The sequence below is a fragment of the Cariama cristata genome, unplaced genomic scaffold (genome assembly GCF_000690535.1).
Source record: "Cariama cristata isolate BGI_N322 unplaced genomic scaffold, ASM69053v1 scaffold42966, whole genome shotgun sequence".
NCBI classification, from domain to species: Eukaryota; Metazoa; Chordata; class Aves; order Cariamiformes; family Cariamidae; genus Cariama; species Cariama cristata.
Genome location: NW_009623548.1, coordinates 24,045 through 43,212, shown reverse-complemented (window position 1 = coordinate 43,212; position 19,168 = coordinate 24,045). Strand labels below are relative to the sequence as shown.

The 19,168-nt window shown below is 36.7% G+C and overlaps 1 protein-coding gene across 1 annotated transcript in view; it reads left to right on the top strand.

The window, feature by feature from the left end:
- Window positions 1-929: 929 nt before the first annotated feature.
- The window catches only part of CCDC93 (coiled-coil domain containing 93), a gene marked incomplete at both ends in the record, with an annotated part of 40,623 nt that continues 22,384 nt past the window's right edge, over window positions 930-19,168 (top strand). The window contains 6 exons of the mRNA XM_009702760.1: window positions 930-1,043; window positions 2,800-2,894; window positions 5,480-5,591; window positions 9,739-9,837; window positions 11,236-11,292; window positions 16,151-16,251. Of these exons, the coding sequence (XP_009701062.1) occupies window positions 930-1,043; window positions 2,800-2,894; window positions 5,480-5,591; window positions 9,739-9,837; window positions 11,236-11,292; window positions 16,151-16,251 (578 nt within the window). The remainder of the gene's footprint in view (window positions 1,044-2,799; window positions 2,895-5,479; window positions 5,592-9,738; window positions 9,838-11,235; window positions 11,293-16,150; window positions 16,252-19,168) is intronic.

Below are 19,168 nucleotides of genomic sequence, written 5' to 3'. Positions count from 1 at the left end.
CCCTCCCCGCGGCCCCCGGCCCCGTGAGGTGCGGTCCCTGAGGGCGAGGGGAGCCGGGCCCCTCTCCGCCCCGCTCCCGGGGGAGGCCTTGTGGGGCTGCAGGCAGCGCCTGTGTAGGTCACCTTCTGTGCACCATTACGTTTCCCTGTCCCTTCTGCTTGCGAGGCTTTTCAGGCTTCTGTGGGAGGAAGAGGAGAGGAGGAGGCTGTCGATAAGATTTTGGGGAAGAGGAAGGTGGGGAGGGTGTGTCGGAGGGTCCCTGCAGCCCCTGAGGGGGGACCTACAACCCTGTTAGCAGTCTCTCCGGCCTGGGTCTGAGGTGTTTGGGTGGTCTGTACCTCTAGTAAATCATGGATGTTCTCGTAGCTGTGGGGTTTCATCCTATAACCCGGGGACAAAAGCACTCTTAGAAGGTTGCTGTGCTGATAAGGCTCTGGAGCACTGAAACTCTCCAGGCTGCCCGTCAGAGTTTACTTTTTGTTGCTGCCATACCTTGAGTTTGCTTTAAATTGCATTACCCAAAAAGTGGAATTTAACATGAACGTCTCCTCCTGTTTTTGTAAAAAGATTATAGAATGTTAAATTGAGGTGTATGATTTTGTGAACCCTGAAATTGAAATAAATGCACAAAATGGAGAATAAATTAACTGTCTTATGGCAACAGGGGCAATCTGTCTAGCTGGAGGCAAGCAGTGGACCAGGAGTTTGAACAGCAAAAGCAGATTAACTCAGTGAGAAAAATGTGATGTTAAATCCATGTAGAAATGCATTACCTATTTCTTTAATGTCTTTCAAATTAACAACCAAATTGCTAATGGAAGTCAGGGTTTTCCCTGATATGTCGTCTATGTTAAGATAAAGTTTGGAAAATGTTCATTTGAAAAATGAAAGAGAAACACTGAATTAGTGTTGCATTGTTCGCTTCTCAGGTTGAAACAAGAGAAGATGAGGAACAAAACGTCAAGTTGACTGAAATTTTGGAACTGTTAGTGGCTGCTGGGTATTTTCGAGCAAGAATCAAGGGGTTATCGCCCTTTGACAAGGTGAGACCAATGCAATATTTTTAAAAACCTTTTTTAACTATGTGATGATTACTTATTTTTTGCTAGTTAATTTAAGCAGTTCTAGGTGACTTTAAAAAAAAAAAAAGACACTTGCAACACATGAGGCTTTCCTATGTAAATAATTCTGCAAATGACCCAGTTTCAGACAGATAGGACCTCCTCAGTCTTGAAAAACAACTTAGTGCAGCAAGGCCTATTTTAAAGGACACAATTGGATGCAAGGTAATTGCTGGTGTGCTTTTTTTGTGGTATTATGGCCTAAGTTAGAGTCATATACAGGAAATTTTGCCCCTCTCTCAATTGCAGTTAGAATAGCTAGAAAGACTTGATACTTGGAGATAGCGTGGTAATTTTCAAAATGAATTTATTATTATTATGAATTATTAATGAATTTTCAAAATTCGTTAATGAGAAACGAGGAAATATTTGTCTTGAGAGGCTCTGTGTAAGAATGGAACAGTTAGCCTAGTGAGATTATTTTGGGGCTGTTTTTACATATCTTTAGAATGTCGTGTATGTTAACCTTTCATTGTCCTCGACAGGAAGTATGTGATGCTGACAGTGAGCAAAGTTCAGGTTGAAAAGAGACTTTTGAATGGATTTAGTGCTGACTCTGTGAGAAATTCCTGAACCAAGGTTCGAAAACACAGAACTGCGGCAGCCTTGAAATGGACTTTTCTGTTTTCTTCTGTTTCTTTGATCATAGCACAGCCTTACTTTGCAATGCAGTTTTAGTTTCTTCAGACTGCTTGGTGTTACTGACCTTAGCTGCTCAGGAGGCTGTGCACACAGACACAAAGTAGTTTTAAGGAGATGGCCTTAGGATGTAATATTGTTGCATTTACGTGTAGAAGTGAATGCATCAGGTTTATACTTGCCTGAATACAATTGCAAAGTTACCATTTCATGACAATTGCCAACCTTTACAAAAATGAGCATTGCTATTGAAAATGATCTGGCTGCTAGTATAAAAGGGATACTGGTTAACTGTTTCAGAGGGGAATGTGAGAGGGGTAATGCGTTAGAAAATCTTATGTGGAACACCCTAATCTGCTGTATGATGTTGGTAAATTATTCCACATTTTAATCCCTTTTTCTGTTCTTTGCCTTTGCGTACACTTAGATCATCTTGCATATGTTTATGCAATATTGTCTTTAAATGTTTATGTAATTTATGTAAAGTTGATGAAATGGCTCAGGAGTTTAAATATGCCTAAGTATCTGTAGGAATAGGGCCTGAAATAGAGATTTCTGCAGAGCTGGGGGTTTCCATTACTATGTTGATGCTGTGCCTAGCACTTGGTGTTGCGTATGTCAGCAAGCAAAGAATAATAGTACCAAAGGTATATATAAAGGTAAATATATAAATACAGAAATTATGATCCTTGATAAAATTTTGATATGGTCACTTTTTAAAGATTGTGACATTTAACATACTGTCATGTTTTATCTATTTTATTTTTTTTTAAGTCCGAGAACTGTTTCTAAACTGATATATAAAGCTAAGAGGAGTTTAGAATGTCACTAACTGCTGGTTTTGTTCTGTCTTGTGTATGTGTATGTAGAAGTTGATATATGTATGCTACCTGTATGTATTTCAGTCTCTGTATAAGAATACCGAGGATGAAGAAAATACAAAGCCGTAGTTTCTAAAATAAATAAAGCCTTTAAGATGTATTTGGTTTTACCTCTTCAAGTTAAAATGGAACTAATCATGCTGTTGCTTCTTTGCTAGGTGGTAGGCGGCATGACGTGGTGTATCACTACTTGCAACTTTGATATCGATGTTGATTTATTATTTCAGGAAAACTCTACTATTGGTCAAAAAATGTAAGTTGATTAAATGGCAAGTGTGGTGGTTTTTTCCTTGGAAATGAAGCAGCGAGTGGGGGGCGGGGGGGAAGTTACCTGATAGTTGGTTGTTTATAAGAAAGATTTTTAGTCCAAGTTTCCTGTTTTTCAAGACCACGCATTTGCAAAACATTGCACTGGTTTCTGAGTTTCTCAGACTGTAGTTCTACAAACTCTAAAACCAGAAAGAAGCTTATTCCAAAAAAAGGCAGTGCTATTCCCCTCTGCGCTGCCATGTTCTTATATCCCTACTAAGTAGTGAAAGCATTTATGTGGCTCCAAATTGAACTGGATTGGGAACTGATCCAGATTAAAACCTACCAAAGGAAAAAAAAAAAGGAAAATGGTTTTAACATGAATCAGTTCCTGGATCCAGTTCTCTATGCAGCTGCACAGCTGCTTGTGCTGGCACAAAGGGATGAGGCAGAGGCCAAAACAAAGGGCAGAAGGAGACCACGCTGCTGGAAACTGGAGTGCAACATTAGAAGACCATCCTTGGATTTTCCATGTCTGCAGTTTTGCTGTATGATTCTCCTTTATGGTTCTGGATTGGAATTGTAGGCGTCAGCAAACAGAATTTAAAGCATGACACTGTTGCTGAAACAGTTACCTGCCCCATACTGAGGAGGAGTATATCCTCAGAAGTATCTCACTTCCTGATAGTGACCCATTTTGGTTTAATTCATTCCTTATGCATGGAATTTGTTTGTAAGCCAGCTAATTCCTGTATTAGGGAGGCTGTAAACATTGTTTATGTGAGAAAGAGAATACATTCGAAACTACATTATTTCTTTGTGCATTTCTGTGATAAAAGAGCCATAATTAAAATTTGCAGGGTGTAAGAAGAGCCTGTCAGGTTACAGTTGCATGAAGAAACCTGTTTGCGCAATGTAATTGAATATCTTTCTGTGCTGTTTTCTTGAAAGTCATTTAGCATTAGCAAGACTGTAACACATTTAAAAAAAAAGATTTGTAGTTATAACCATTAACTTGGAGACACTCAAATCATCATAGATAACAATGTAAAGCATTACCAAGTGCACAGAATGAAGTCGAGACTAGGAATGAAGATGGTGGTGGTAGTTTTTATAATCACCAAGTTTTTATAATTACCATCTTTGTTATTCTTAAGAACAGCAGGATAAGAAATAGTTAAGTTGTTCTGAAAATATTCTGTTATCTTTCCAGCTGACTGCATGCAAAACTGACAAAACAAAACCCAGGCTCCTCTCCCAAAACAGCAACAATGATTTATTTATAAATCTGAAGTGTTCAGAGTCACACAAGCATAGGCTGTTTTGATGTCCATGTAATGTTTATGTTGGTGGTGGCTCAGTGCTTCTGTGACATTCTCAAGATAAGGAAAAGTTAAGTTGTGTTTTGTCAGTATTACTCTGAAAACATTTTGATGGTGTCCTATTATTTAATTGCTGGGTTGAGATAAACACGGAAACATACATTAGGAGAGGATCTTGCATCTATTGAATAAATTTCTTTTTTTTTAAATTGCATTTGCTTTGATTGTTCTGAGAGACGCTGCTGTTTTCATGTTGTGGAATTTTAGTATGATGCCATAGTGGAAATTGCCTTGTAAGAATTATGTCAAAGTTTTCACTTCTCTTAAGAAGTAACAACATTTCAGGCTCTGTTCCCAGACTTTGGTCTTTGTCTCATATCTCTTACTCCCCTTTTGTTCTTCCAGAATGTTCCTTGTCCATTTAGGCAGTACTGAATATCACTGAGGTCAGTACTGGACCAATTAATGTTTTTCCTTCATGGAAAAATATTTTTAGATTTTCTGAGTACAGTGTTCATCCTCAGTGCTGACACCTGCTTCAAAAATGTGTTTGAGAGCATTGACAGCAAAAAAAATACCTTGCCCTAAAATAAGAGATTTATTAGAAGCAGGATGGTGTTCTTGTAGATCAACCTCTTGTGTTAGGGTAATCCTTTCACTTCACCAGCGCCTACCTGAGCTGTAGAATGAGACGGTTGCCAGCAAATTCAGTTTTACTCACTTCAAAACCATGTGAAGTATACTGTGTATTTAGGTTTTAGGTGTAATATATATGTAAACTCATAAAATTTCAGTAATAATGTCAACATATATTTTGGGAGTTCTGCTAAACAAATTTTTAAGTTCTTACATTTGATTCTGCACTTTCTTTGAGTGCCTATCTTTTACTTAGTATAACTGTTGCTAAAGCTAGCATTTCTTCATGTGTGCATATATTATGGTATGCAAAGGTGTTTGTAGGTATATCTTACACAGACATTTCATCTGACCAAACATGCAGATCTTAAAATTTTGTGTAATATTACAAATGAAATAACAAGCAGAGGAGCCTGCAAGAAGGGTTTAATCACCTCTTCACAGACTAATAATATTTGTAGTACAATGTAAAAGCTATTTTGTAAATGAAAGTCTGATTGCTTTTCACAGCTGTACACAATGGAAGCCACTAGAGGGAACCTTCTAACTACTGTGTTTGCAAAAATAATTTGTAATTTGCAAAAGAAAATTGTAGCATATATGTGTGTGTGTTTTTGTTGTTTTATAATAGTGCCTTAACTGAAAAAATTGTGTCAGTATTACCAAAAATGAAGTGTCCTCATCGTTTGGAACCACATCAGATCCAGGGACTGGATTTCATTCATATATTTCCTGTTGTACAGGTAATAATTTTGTGATGTGTTGATACTTTGCTGAAAAAGGCCATAAAACTTGCATAAACTTTTTAACAAAGATATGTATTATTGTTTGGCTCTTTATTTAACTTTGGAATGAATAATCACAGAGAAGTACTTTAAATGAATGTTTTAAAATAATTGAGTGATGTTATGGATGATAGAATTCTTAAGTATTGTTTGATCCACATTTAAGAAAAACAGAAAACAAACTCTTTAAATTGCTTGAAAAGGAGTCAGGTTCTGCCTTTTGTGGAATGTCTGCTTAAAGAAACTGAATTTTAAGCTTGTTTCAGAGTCTGATAATCTACTTTGCCAGACTAGGAAATGGAACAAATATCTTACAGTCTATGTTTAAGCATATGAGGTAAGTTATACAGATAGTCATTCAATCAGAAGGATATGAATAAGGTGAAAGCCACTTGGAGTTATTTCTTTAAGCATAATTCATCTTTCATTCATATCACTTAAAAGCTGTATGGGTGGAAAAATAAATTGCTCTGACGTGTGATCCTATTATTGTGTATTTGTTGACCACCACTAACTGACCATGTGCATGCTTGTAGTTCTTAATTTTATTAAGGTTTAAGCTAACACGTGATGTGTTCCAGTTGTGTGTGGTATCTTGAGAATGCTTGGTATGTTGTTACCATTTTTGAGTTTACTTTCATCTGCGCATGGAAATGTATCTTTGATAAATAGGGAAAATGAAAATGGTTAAGCAAGCTTCTTTTTCATTAAATATTTCCTTACTTCCTGTCTGTGAAAGACTTTAGCAAGTTTGTAAGAAGTGGGGAAAACTTCTGTTGTCTCTTTGTTGTTATCTTCTGGTAGGAGGCTCCTGAGGAAAACCACACTTAACTTTTTGTGGGGAGTGCAGTTATGTGGTGTGTGCTACTGTTGCACAGCTTTCAAGCTGTGGTGATGCTGCCTAAGGTGGAAAGTTTGTGTCTTGTTAATGTGAGTTTTTACTTCTAAACTTGTATTTTCCTACCAAAAAAAAAAAATAATTCCAACCCAAGTTATTTTCTTGCCCCAGTCACTTGATGATGATGATGATGATAATGAATGGTAACATTTATCAAATACAAGACTTCTCTCACAGGAAAAATAATTCCTCTCCTAAAGTGAGAACATGAACTATTACTCCTGCTGTAAATACTGTAGCACTAGGTATTCTTTTTTCTGTCCTGCTTTATCCAAAGTCCTGATTTGGGATATTACCTCTGGAAAGGAGAAACATTAAGTCTAAGCAGGGAGGAGGAAATCAGCTTCTAGATTTCTCCAAGCGCAGTGATTCTCAGTATTAGTAGCTGGCCAGTAGGTGGTATATTTAGTCCATACTTGGTGAAGAAGTCTTTCTTGATGAGCTTCGGGTTTTTTGTATGTAGAGAATCTTTTTTTAGAAATTGTGTCTTTCTGTCAGGTCCCTGTGAAGTTCTGCCTGCTCCAGATACTGTTGGTTCTTCATTTCGTCCCAACCAAGATAGGCTTTCAAGAAAACTTTTGTTGTTGTCACCAGTATACTGTGTTCTTTGAAAAAGACTATGCAAGAGCTATAATAGGCTGACCACACCATGGCATGTATGAATTATGTGTTTGATAGTGATACTTCACTCAATGCTGTGTTAAAGTTAAGATTTCACTTGCTATCCTTAAATCTCAAACCAGTCTTGAAATAACATGGAAACTCTTTCCTCCATCTGGCATTGTGTCCCAATAGCTCTTGCACTGTGCAAGCTAGTCTGGTGAACTTGACAGGAGGAATTTAGATGAATCCTTCCCTACAGGAAGAAATTAGATTGAGTTGGCTCACTGCCATAGACTGTAGCAGAACTTTAAAAAAAGAAAAAAGAAAGAGAAAGAAAAAGAAAAAAAAGACTAAAACAGATTCCAGTGGGCAGCAATAGTGCCGTTCTTCCTAGTAAATTCTGCTTATGTTCACGGAGAAAAGTATGTGCATGATCTTGTGTTGAGATATGCTTTCTAATGAATAGTCTGCATTTTCATCTCTCTCGTTGTCATCATCTTCCCCTCACTTTCCAGGGGTTCATGGTTATAGCACAGAAAACAGTTGCTGGTTCAAACTTGGATCCCAAGATTGATCTGATCTCTTATGTGACCTCCTGCACAGGCTGTCAACAGCCCACAAGATATATCTTCTCCAACATTATTTAAAATGTACTTCAATCTTTTGTGGCTTTTTGTGTGGTCTTATAAATGTCAGAAGTCTTTTTTCTTATACGGGCATGTGGTTCTTCTTGAACACTTCATAGGCTTGAAGATACATTTTTTCATGGTGGAGCTGTAGTTTCTGAGAACAGTAAGTGGTGTACAGTAGGATAATTTCGTAGAAATGCATATAACCTAACTGTAATGGCTTCTACCTGGGGTACAGCCAAGATTAATGAGATGAGGTCGTGTTCCAAGTGGTGCCTTCTGTCAGAGTATAATTGACTAATGATACAAGACAAATTCAGTGTTGGGTCCTGGCACTGAGAGCCCAGAACATTTTCTGTTCAACTTCTAATTGCTTCAAATTCCAGCAGAGCTCCAGCCCATCTCCTCCCACTCAGAGTGATAGAGATAGGTGCTGTGAACAGTTCAAGCTTGCTTTGTGGAAGGATGACCATGCCTTACCCCACAGACTGTGTAAAAGCCACCTGGACTATCTGTTTATTTTAAAGTATGCTCCCAGGGGCTTCTTTGGAGCAGAGAGGGATGAACCTGTATGCGTGCAGAGTATAATCACATGTTTGTATATATATGCTGTAAATCCAATGCTTCCTAGAACTGAAGAATTTATTATTTATTCAGTATGGCCTACTCAGTAGAAGGACAACATTGATAGCTTTTAGAGTACAGTAGAATTTTGAGTTTTTGAATGTAGAACAGGATGTATGTTGTGCAGGCTGGTACAGCTGAGCTCTTGGTCTGGTGAGTTGTGAGGTGTGCTGGCTATTCCGTGGTATAGATGAAAACAGAAAGCCGGAAAATTTTTGTTTTGTGAATTACTGCTGTGTATTTTTCTATGTTATGTATTGTTCTGTATTTTGATAACATAATGTATTAATGTTTAAGAAGTAATAGTAATGAATGCTGTAGATAACGTAACTACTTAGTGCGGTAAAAGGTACTTTGTTAAAATGTATTTTTAGCTTAAGTAGTAGATTTGTCCTGCTAGGATGTAGGGTTTATGAAACTCAGATTTCTGGGATGGCACTTTAGGGGGTTTTTGGGGGTGGGATGTGTATTATTTTTTTTTTTTTCCTCCTTAAAGATGCAAGCTGAAAGACTAATGTTTAAAGTGGCCTACATCCATTTCTATTCCGCAGATACTCTTCGTTTTCCTTTTTGGAATGATTATACTGAAGATACAAACATTTGGATTACAGAAATTCATTTGGCAAAATTCTAATGAACTTTGCTTATTCTTGTGAAGATTTCATATGTTTTTGTTTATAAATTAATTTGTCAACTAAGAATTCCTAGTAGTTGAAATTTGCAATAGAATTTTCTTTCCATACTTACTATAAGAAATTAATTAGAGTGTAAAAGCAATTGGATATATGAGAAGTTGCAGTGCAAGCTAAATAGGGAGTAAATCACGCAGCAAAATAACTAATTTTGCAGTACGCTAGTTACAAATAACATTCAGAAAAGTGATTTTATTTGGATATCAGGCTCTGCTCCAAGGAGCTTATAAGGCAAGGCAGTTTGATCTTCTTTGGACTATTGAATCCCACTGTAGTGTGAACAGTATGGCTCACTGAGGTTTGTATGGTTCAATATAGTTCAACAGGATGAAGAATATTTAGGTTTTTATATGTAAAACTTTGATTATAAGAAAAGCCATTTGGTTTGTTAGCTTATGCTTTATCTGTTTGCTCCACTGAGCTTTTTAGTACATTGAAGAAGAGCAAACATGAAATTTATAAAATAGGTAATGCTGAATCATTTTGTTAGGACTAGGTCTCTAAGTTACCATCTTTACAAATGAATGTGCTTGTTTGTGTCCTTAAAATGTGCTTTTAGGTTTTATTATGTATTAAAAAGAATTGTACAGTAGTTTGGTCTTTGCTGCTGTAATTCTTCCTCTTTCCACTGACACAAACTTCTGTTTGTTTTTTTTCAGTGGCTGGTGAAACGTGCAATAGAAACCAGGGAAGAAATGGGAGACTATATCCGTTCTTACTCTATATCACAGTTTCAAAAATCTCATAGACTACCAGAGGTAAGATCAAGCCAGTTCTTTTTTCTGTAATAATACATCAAATGCTCAGGTGCAGTTCCAGCTTCACAGCTCTGAAATCAGCACAGTATACCAGAGTTGCCTTTGCTATCATTTTGTTAATCGGTCCTAGAGGAATCCACATACACGTTCAGCTGGGAAAAAAATTAAAGCATTGTTATGACAGAGAGTTCATAGATAGTGGTTAACTTTTGCTTAACAGTTGCCTTAGTTTTGCTGTAATATTTGGTACTTCTCTGTCAGTCTGGCCTGCCAGGTAGCTTGCTTCTGGAGTGGATATAGAGCTGTGTACGGTGTATCCAGGCTAACCATGTGACTGGAGCTGTATTGCCTGAAATGTGTTTGACAACACCCAGCGTGCTGTGGGAAAGCTGATCTAGCTAAATTAGAATTGTTATGCTCTTAATGCTTTATAACTTGGGGGTGATCGTAGAGTGCTCAAAGTCAGCTCTTGTCTCCCTGTATCCAAACCCCAAAATTTGTTCTTGAAAACTAGATTCCTAAAAAACTGAACTTGGGGAAGGACAGAGCGGGACAGGTTCTGGTTAAAAGGAAATACATTCGTCTCTGTAAAACATGTTTGTCAGAGGAGAGAGGTGCAATTTTATTTAGAAGTGTACTGGTAAGAGTAATTTTGCACTGTTAGAGATAGCTTGATCACATTCCTTCTCCTTCTGATGATATTCGAATGTTGCCTACTTTGAAATTGCATGCTTAAAACAGTGTTGTGATCCTCTCTTCTTCCTATCGTGCAGTAATGATATGAAGTTTCCTTGGTGTAGGAGGAGAGCTGGAATGAGCTTGGATTTGTGCCTATAATGCAGAGCCATCAGTTCCATTTATGCATATACCAAGGCAATTCCATATTTAAAACCTAGAACCCAAGTTTTTTCTCTAATTCAGTAACAGCATTAAAGGTAGATGTCCCTAGTATTGGCAAAGACAGCTGGGTTTTATTAGCTTGCGGTAGTTTGGATTTTGTTTTGCATTTTTTGATTGGTTTTAATGCTTGGAAACTAAAATAGCAGTAGGAGAAACTTCTGTTTTCCACATTAAGCCCATCCCAACTTCATCTCTTCATGGTGTAGTAATGATTGGAGCTCCCAGTAGTGGGCTGGGATTGCATTTGGGTCAGGTACTGTATAAGCAGAGAGCAGAAAGCCTGCTGGTCTGGATACAGTTTTAAAGACCTGCCTACCTGTCTGTCTGATGAGAGAAGCAAATACTTTTCTGTGTTACAGGAAATCACTAACATTTCACCAAATAATTGGGCAGCTCTCTGAGAAACTATTTGACGACTTTGTTTGCTAAACTCATTACAATGGTTGAGATTTAATCTCATTGCTGGTATTTTTAATCACCTCTATTAATGCCTTGCAGGATGATGAATTTATGCAAAGAAAAGAGAAGGCTATCAAAGCTGTTACTGATATCTTTGTAAGTATGTTAGATTTTTATGATCAAGAAGCAAGTGGTTTTAGTAATGAAATGGTGGCAGTTAATTCTGTTTAATGCAACCAACCCTGGGTTTTCTCATGAGAAGGTCCCAATGAAGTTACATGTCAAGCTTCATTCTTAGAACAGGTCACAAATGCCAACATACCAGATTGAAAATGTTTTAGATGTGCGCTGTACAAGTAGGTAAACCATATCAACTGGCTGCACAGAGAGTGTGGAGTTCCACGTATCAAACAAAAGTCACAAGGTAGCTTACAGGCTATTAAACCATGAGCAGACTAAGTGTTTCTTTGAAGCTATCAGCAGTTGGACTGTTTATCTTGAAATTAATCAAAATGGTGATGATCTCCTCGATTTAAATGTCTGTGTTTCAGAACTTGCCTTTTTTACTTCTTGTAATTAGCAGAAAAAATACACACCCTACTTCGGAAATGTTTTCTTTAAGTAGCAAATGTTGGTTGGGAAAGGTGGTATCACTTGTGTTCTCCCACTTCAGATGCAGATCTAACTCTTGAACAAACTGGTTTTGTTTTTTGAAAGCTTGTTCATGAACGCTACCAGGAGTGGCATGTAAAAGACATAGGCTATATCACTGTCTCAGGCTGGAATTTAGATGCCTAGCTAGCAACTTGAGTTTCTGTCCTTGCTTTCTCTCTAATTTTCCCTTTTGCTTCGAACTGTTAATTCACCATTTCTGACTCCAACAGTTCGCTACTCTTGTTTTGTTTTGTTTTGGCTTTTTTGAACCGTCTTGATAAATTCACAGGCCAACATTTGAGAAGGGATAAAGAATCTGGGTATGCTTTGAGTGGGACGCTTCCAAGGCTCTTCAATAGATGGTGAAACCCTACTCTTCTGAGAAAAATCAATGCTATATCAGGTAGCTCTAGCCAGACACCCTAAACAATTCGTCCATGGATAGAGGTGTTAAATGCCATTGTAATGAGCTATACAATAGCTTGCGTAACGGACCAGACAAGTCATCTTACTCTTTTGTCATATTTTGGAGGTAGTTGTTTTTTTTTTAACCTAATATATGCGGTTGAATTACAGTGTATGTTTATAGAAGAACATTGCTATGAAAGTCTCCAGGTGATGACCAATGCAAATCCCTTGTTAATCTATTTGAATAATTACTCTTGCTTTGAAAATTTCAATTACAGTCTCTTAAGTGGTGTTCCCCATGGTTTGGTTGGTTGTTTTAATTATTAGCAGACTTACAATGAGTCTTTTACTCCAACCAGAAATACTTGTCTTTCCAGTGAGATCTGTTTTCCGTTTTACAAGTTAGCTCCTCTTGTAAATTAGTATTACTGTTTTGTTTGTGCACCTATATAACCCTTTAAATTGAGAGAGAATGCAAACCCATGTAAGAAAGCAAATTCCAAATGTGTATTGTATCAAGTAGCACTTGAAATTCATTGAGCTTCTGCTTATTTTCAATTATCAGAATAATTGTCCTGATTTTTCAGATATTTCAAGTGCATCCATTTTCTACCTGCATTGTCTTTAAATAGCACTACAGATTCTGTATCCAAGTGACTGATACCAACCTTGTGACTGAAGAGACAGAAACAAAGTAATCACAATGCTGTTTCAAGATATCAATACCTAGAATTTTTAGTGTCATTTAAAAAATACAGAAGATATTTGATTAACAGTGATGAAGGGATCCCTTTGATTGCTGAGGAACAGAGGTGGTTTCAAGGCTTAGTTTTTATGTTCTAATTTCGATTTTTAAAGTTTATTCTGTTTTATTACTACGTTCATTTGGGAGAACTTGTCTGAAAAGAAAGAACGCAATCTACTTTCAGTGTGCAGTCACCTAGTAAATGTCAGGTCCATTCAAGTGGCTTGTACAAAGTCCCGTGGTGCTTGATTGGGTTTCCTCTACATATCTACCTGCATGTTTTCTGAAATTGCTTTTTAGAGCTGGAAGAGAATGACATGGCAAAGATGAAGCAAGTCCATGAGTGCCAGATGAGGTGTTTCTTTGCTGGTTGAAGCTGGTGAATTGGTTTTCACTTGCCCAGTATGTTAGGGCTGTTACTTTAAAATTTGTAGGTCATGGTCCTGAAATCACATATGCATGTGTCTACTTCTGCAGCTAAGGGAATAGCTCCATATTCAGGGTCCAAGAATGAAACGGATAATGGAAAGCAAGGAAAACAAGGTACAGTCTTATAAGTTTGATAGTATTTTGCACCATTCAGCTAGCCTGTCTAAATATCTCTGAGTAGCTCTCCTGCTTTTGAGCATGCTGAATGCTCTCCCTAGTTTGGATCTATCTGCAGGGTTGATAAAGGTGTGTTCTGTCTTCTCCTCTGGATCACAGATCTCTAGTTTTTAGGTGCATCTTCATGGTAGGTAAAGTTTTGACATTTATTCATCACCACTCAGGATATCATTAACAAACACCTCTTCCTTAAATATATGAGCTCTGTCAGGATTACGTCTTCTACAGCTGGCATCTGATCTTCTTAACGCAAGATTAGTTCATGAGATGTCTTAAGGCGTCAAGGCATGAGTGCAGTCTAGAAGAGCACACAGAGTGAATTTTCAGGGGAGAAAGCGCACAAGCTTTCCTATCCATCCACAGGAACTGGAAGAAGGAGCAGGTGGCTATTAGATGAAAGCTTTTTTGCAGGTCACCTTTAAATCATTACCCATTGGAATTGGAAGAGAGATCCACTTTCCTAAAAGAGGACCAGCAAGTGTGAAAGATCAGTCTGTTGTCTGAATTCATTATTATAACTCTGGTGTAAGGACCTACCCTTCTCTTCTCAAGGGGACAATACAGTGAGATTTATGGTCACTGTCAGGCCTAAAGGTTAGAAAAGGGAATATTAAATATCAGTAATGGTTATTGGAATAAGAACTACTGCTGCTGAAAGGTGACTGTCTAGTGAACTGAGATCGTCTTGCAGTGGTTTTGTTCAACTACTCAATTATCTGATGCCAAGACTAATGTTTGTGGTATGATGCCTACACTTTATATAACACAGGTATAATATAGAATGCCATCATAAAAGGTATAATTATTTTTATGACTTGCATTGCTTTTCTGTAGGTGTGAAAGTACATTTTGTGGGAGATTCTTGATCATAAAAAAGCTTTTCCATGTGACAGTCAAAAATGCAGCAGATTTAGTAGCTGGAAATAAAGATGACAGAAATTGAGATTAGAAATGAAGTAAAAATTGCAAAGGGTAACTGACAAATTCAGGAGAAACTTGCCAAGGAATACTATCTATTTTCACTTGTTTGAAATCTCTACTTTGGGATTACATGTCTTTGAAAAAAAAGTGAAAGCTATTTTGGCAGTGTTATGGTGCAGGAATTGCTTGTTGAAAATAATAGTTTGTGTGGTACAAAAAGTCAGATCAAGTGAAAGATACTCTTTCCTTTTTTTGTTTTAGAGTCTGTAGCTTCTTGCATTGAATGTTTTGTCCCATGTGAATAGAATTTTCAGAAGTTTAAATGTATATGTGGAAAGCTCAAGCTTTGATTTCAACTTTTGTTTTTTCTGATGTATTTGTTCTAAGCATCCTGAGCCTGACCCTCGAAGGATTTTAAATATATGAATGTAAAACAGACCAGAAAAGAGAGAGGGTGTTCCTTTATGATGCTGATTATTTGGTGGTGATGATGATATTTTTCTCTGCTGTGATGAGGGCTGGAATTTCATTTCAGAAAAAGGAGAAGAGAAAATGTCATCTAATTAGGGGATACACTTTTTAAAGAATATCAGTTTGACTAAAAAAAATAATCTTTGAGATCACAGGTTCTTCATTAGTTTTTTTTCAGGATCTTTGCTAGCAGGATAGCATTAAATACTAGACTCAATTAACCTAAGTATCTTTATTCCAGCAACAGAAATGTTGCATTACAGACTCATTGCACCCTAATCTTTCACCAAACGAACAGCAAAAGTAATTCCAGTCAAATTAAATGTTATCTCAGTTCCAATTTCTAATATGGGGAAAGCTGAGGATCTCATGATTATTTTTTGTTTGATTTGATTTTTTTATTTTATTTTGTTTGTGCTTGAGGTAGAATAATTTTTCTAGTGTTGTTATATAGACTTTTATAATGGCATAGTTGATCTATATGGAAGGAGGAAGCGAACAGGTACTTTAATATAGGCCATATTTACAGTGCTGTAACAGTTGTGTCTGTTAGTGGCTCCGTCCTTTTGTTTACATTTTGTTTTTAAATTGCAAGTAGCTCTATCAGCATGAAGTAGTACTTGTGAATCCTTTTTTTATTTGAGCTGTTGTGCAGCTATACGATCACATTGGGATAGCGTGAGATCAAATGACTTTAGTACCAAACTTCTTAAGGTATTTTTGTTCCTTAAATTGCAATAAAATCTGATTTAATTCCATTGTAACCTCATCGAGTAGATAATTACATTTAATTATCTAATAAGAGTCTAAAAATAGAATTAATTCACAAAGGAGGTAACATTTCTAGATACTGGCATTATCAGCTAAATCATGGGCCCTTTATTTAATAGATATTGATTGTGTTATTTTTGACTCTTCTTTCAAATGTGATGGAAGAGGTGAATGAAGAAATCATGTTTGTTGTTAAATATCCATTTATTTATTTATTTATTTAAAACCTGGAAAGACAGATCCTATAGCAAATTGTTTGGAAGTAAATTCAGTAAGATTTTTGTCATGTAATTCCAAAAAAAGCAAGTGAAAGATTTTTATTTGGGTAAGTATATTGAGTTGGAAAGCAAACAGTGATATATATCACTCTAGATCACAATTAATCATTTATTTTAGAAAAGCCTCTTACAAGCTTTGAGTTCATTCACTGTCTTACAGGAGGTTTACAAACCCCAGAGAAAATATAAACGTCAGAAGGGAGCTGAAGAACTACTAGATGAGGAATCAAAGGTTCATGCTACGCTTCTGGAATACGGCAGGTGAAAGGCTTCATTTAATTGTCTGTGGGTTTTGTATTGTGTGTATTTAGAAGCATTCTGTATAAAATTTAGATTGTGGGGTTTTGTTTTGTTTTTTTTTCCCCCCTACTACTTGAGGATCAAACTGTTTCAGATTTACTCCTGTTTGGTTTCAGATTTTGTTTGCTTACACTGTAAATTCTGTGGGGACTGGACAGTCCTCATGTGTGTGAACAATGTTTTGTACAATGGGAGACCAAGTTCTGCCTTTATGCTGCTAGTCGGGTATGTTTATTTAACATACTTGTTCTTTACCTCATAAAAATAGCTTAAATTCATGATGCTTCTAGGTAGTGTCTGTCAATCAATATTGCCTCTTTGCAAGCAATCCCCAGAAAGTGGGGAAAAAAGGAGCTGAAGTTGTTACTGCTTCTTTTTGTAGTTCTAATGTGGTTGCTACATCAGGAGGCTGAATCATGGTTTAGTGCTTCGGCTTTTTACTTTTTGCAAACTTCGGTGTAGAGACAAGATTACCAAGGTTTGCACTTATCCATTACCTTTGGAAGTCCCTCTGATTTACTAGGAACTCTCCAAATGCATGAAAATAATGTTACAGAGTTTCAGTTTCTAGTTTCTATTTCCAGTTTTCTTTTCATAGTTTAGTGATATGAACAGCTTGTCTGCTGTCTGAACTCTTAATACTTAATGAGTTCACACGACATTTGAATTTGGTTTTGCATCTTCTGTGGCTTCTTCTCTCCCAAAACTATAGATTATTTGTTGTTGTTGTTGGTTTTGTCTCACTATTTTGCGAACCTTCCTTTTACTCTTTTTATGCATTTCTCTTGCCACACAGTTGAAATCAGCAAGTGCCCTGGTTGCAGATTGTTTATAATCTTCCCCTTTCATTCATGGTGGTATTTTGTGAGGGCAGCATGGACAGATTACCATCTTTCAGCTTATTTTCCATTAAAGCGGGGTGAAATCTTCTGTGTGTTCCTAACGGAATGAAACTATTGGGAGACATCTGAGTGTCCTGTTACTCAGCAGAGCTCTTCTGACATTGCATAAACTTGATATATAATGGTTAACTGTAGAACTTTTCCCTTCCTTCCACCACCAGTGGAGTTCAGTGCAGTTATCTGAAGTACAACAAGCTGATTTAAAAGCCTAAGATTACTCTCTGCTCTAATGAGCTTCATCTGTTCAAAACACAGCAAACTACAAGGAAATACAGTCCCTCTTCTATATATATTAATATAGAGATGTTTATATATGTTAAACAGCTAATTTTACTAGCACAGTTCGCATTCACAATTTCTATGGGCTGTAGTCTTGACTGAGTCTTACTATTTTTCTAGTGCTGGTAAGGAGTTAGGCTTGATTTACCTCATCCGTTTTAGAGTCCCAATTCCTCTCTCCCCATTGAAAACTGAATTTGCAAGTTGGTGACAGTGTCAGGGATTATTCTACTTGGCACGTGAATTTCTTCCCTGACTCTTTAGTGGAAGACATGCATGCTGAAATCTTTATGTTTAAATCAGGTCATTGATACTTCATCAGTGCTCACAACGGGAATCCAAAGAGCTGGTATGGAAAAATGAAGTCCTGGTGTACGCCTGTTCTGTCTGTTTATAGTTTCCTGTACTGTTTCAGTGTCATCACTACATATTGGTGACAATAGACATCTCCTAATACACAAAAAGAGTATAAAATATTTTATGCAGTTTAAGGGAATTTTTTTTGTGTATGATTTTTCTATGGTAATTTTAGTTTTTTTTTAAAAAAAGACAAAACTTGAAATTGCTATACTGCTTGAAAATCAAAATAACTAGAAAGTGCTTTCTACAGATCCTCACAAATAGTTTTAGCTTTAGGTACTGTGGAACAGTTGAGCGTTAAATAAAGCTCATTTCTGCTGGAAAAACAGACATATCTTTAATCTAAAAAACAATGAAAATGGATTATGGAGAACATTTACATACAGGGAGAGGAAATAAGAACAGAGAAGTAGGAAGTGTTGAAGATAAGGGAACTGCTCTTCTGTTGTGTAGTGTGCATCAGTACATAGATATGAGGAGTGGTTTGGAATTAATAAGAAAGACAACCAAGAACTGGTGAGCTTTTGGGAAGGAAAATATCTCTTCAAGACAGTATTTATTGAGGTGATCTTGATGGTATTGTGGAGCCCTAGCAGAAGAACAAAGGGAGAAGAGGTATTTGGTATTTGAAGGGCATTTATTTAAACTGGTGATATGAAAGAAGGACAGTACTTAATAAAAGACAAATACAGTTAGCTATTTGATATGAAGAGCTGAACATGAATTGGGTGGAAGTGGGAGAAAATTAGGATAATTGCAGGATTTGAATGCGTTCTGGTAATGATTTCTTAATGAATTCGCAAAGCATGAAACTTGATCAAAAAACTATTTTTTATAGAGTGCAAGAATAAAGAACATCTGAGAAAGTGACAGTAGTGAGACCCACAAATATCTGCTTCATGTGTTTTGGTAGAGAAAGAAACTCTTAAGGAAGGTGATGGTATGTCTACTGTGAACCTAGTAATAAACTAACATGAGTACAAGGGCTCCAAGATGAATACAGAATCTGGGGGGGCAGTAGGGATTACTGTCTGCTCTTCAACACTCTTAGGGGAACTAGAACACTGCTGAAAAAGGCAAATGGTAGATTTTTGTTAGATTTAGGAATAGAATTGAATGCTTTTATAATTCAAATAGTTAAAGTGAACCTTTAATTCTTTTATTGCATGTAGATGGCAGTTGTAGCAAATTGTAGAGGATGTTTTTATGTCCTAAGTGTCCCTTGGTTATCATTAAAATGGCTCCTTTCAGAGAACACTAATCGTAAAAGTTAATTTTCTCAGTCCAACAAATAATATAGAGTCTTGCAATGTCCCAATACCAAATGCCGCATTATT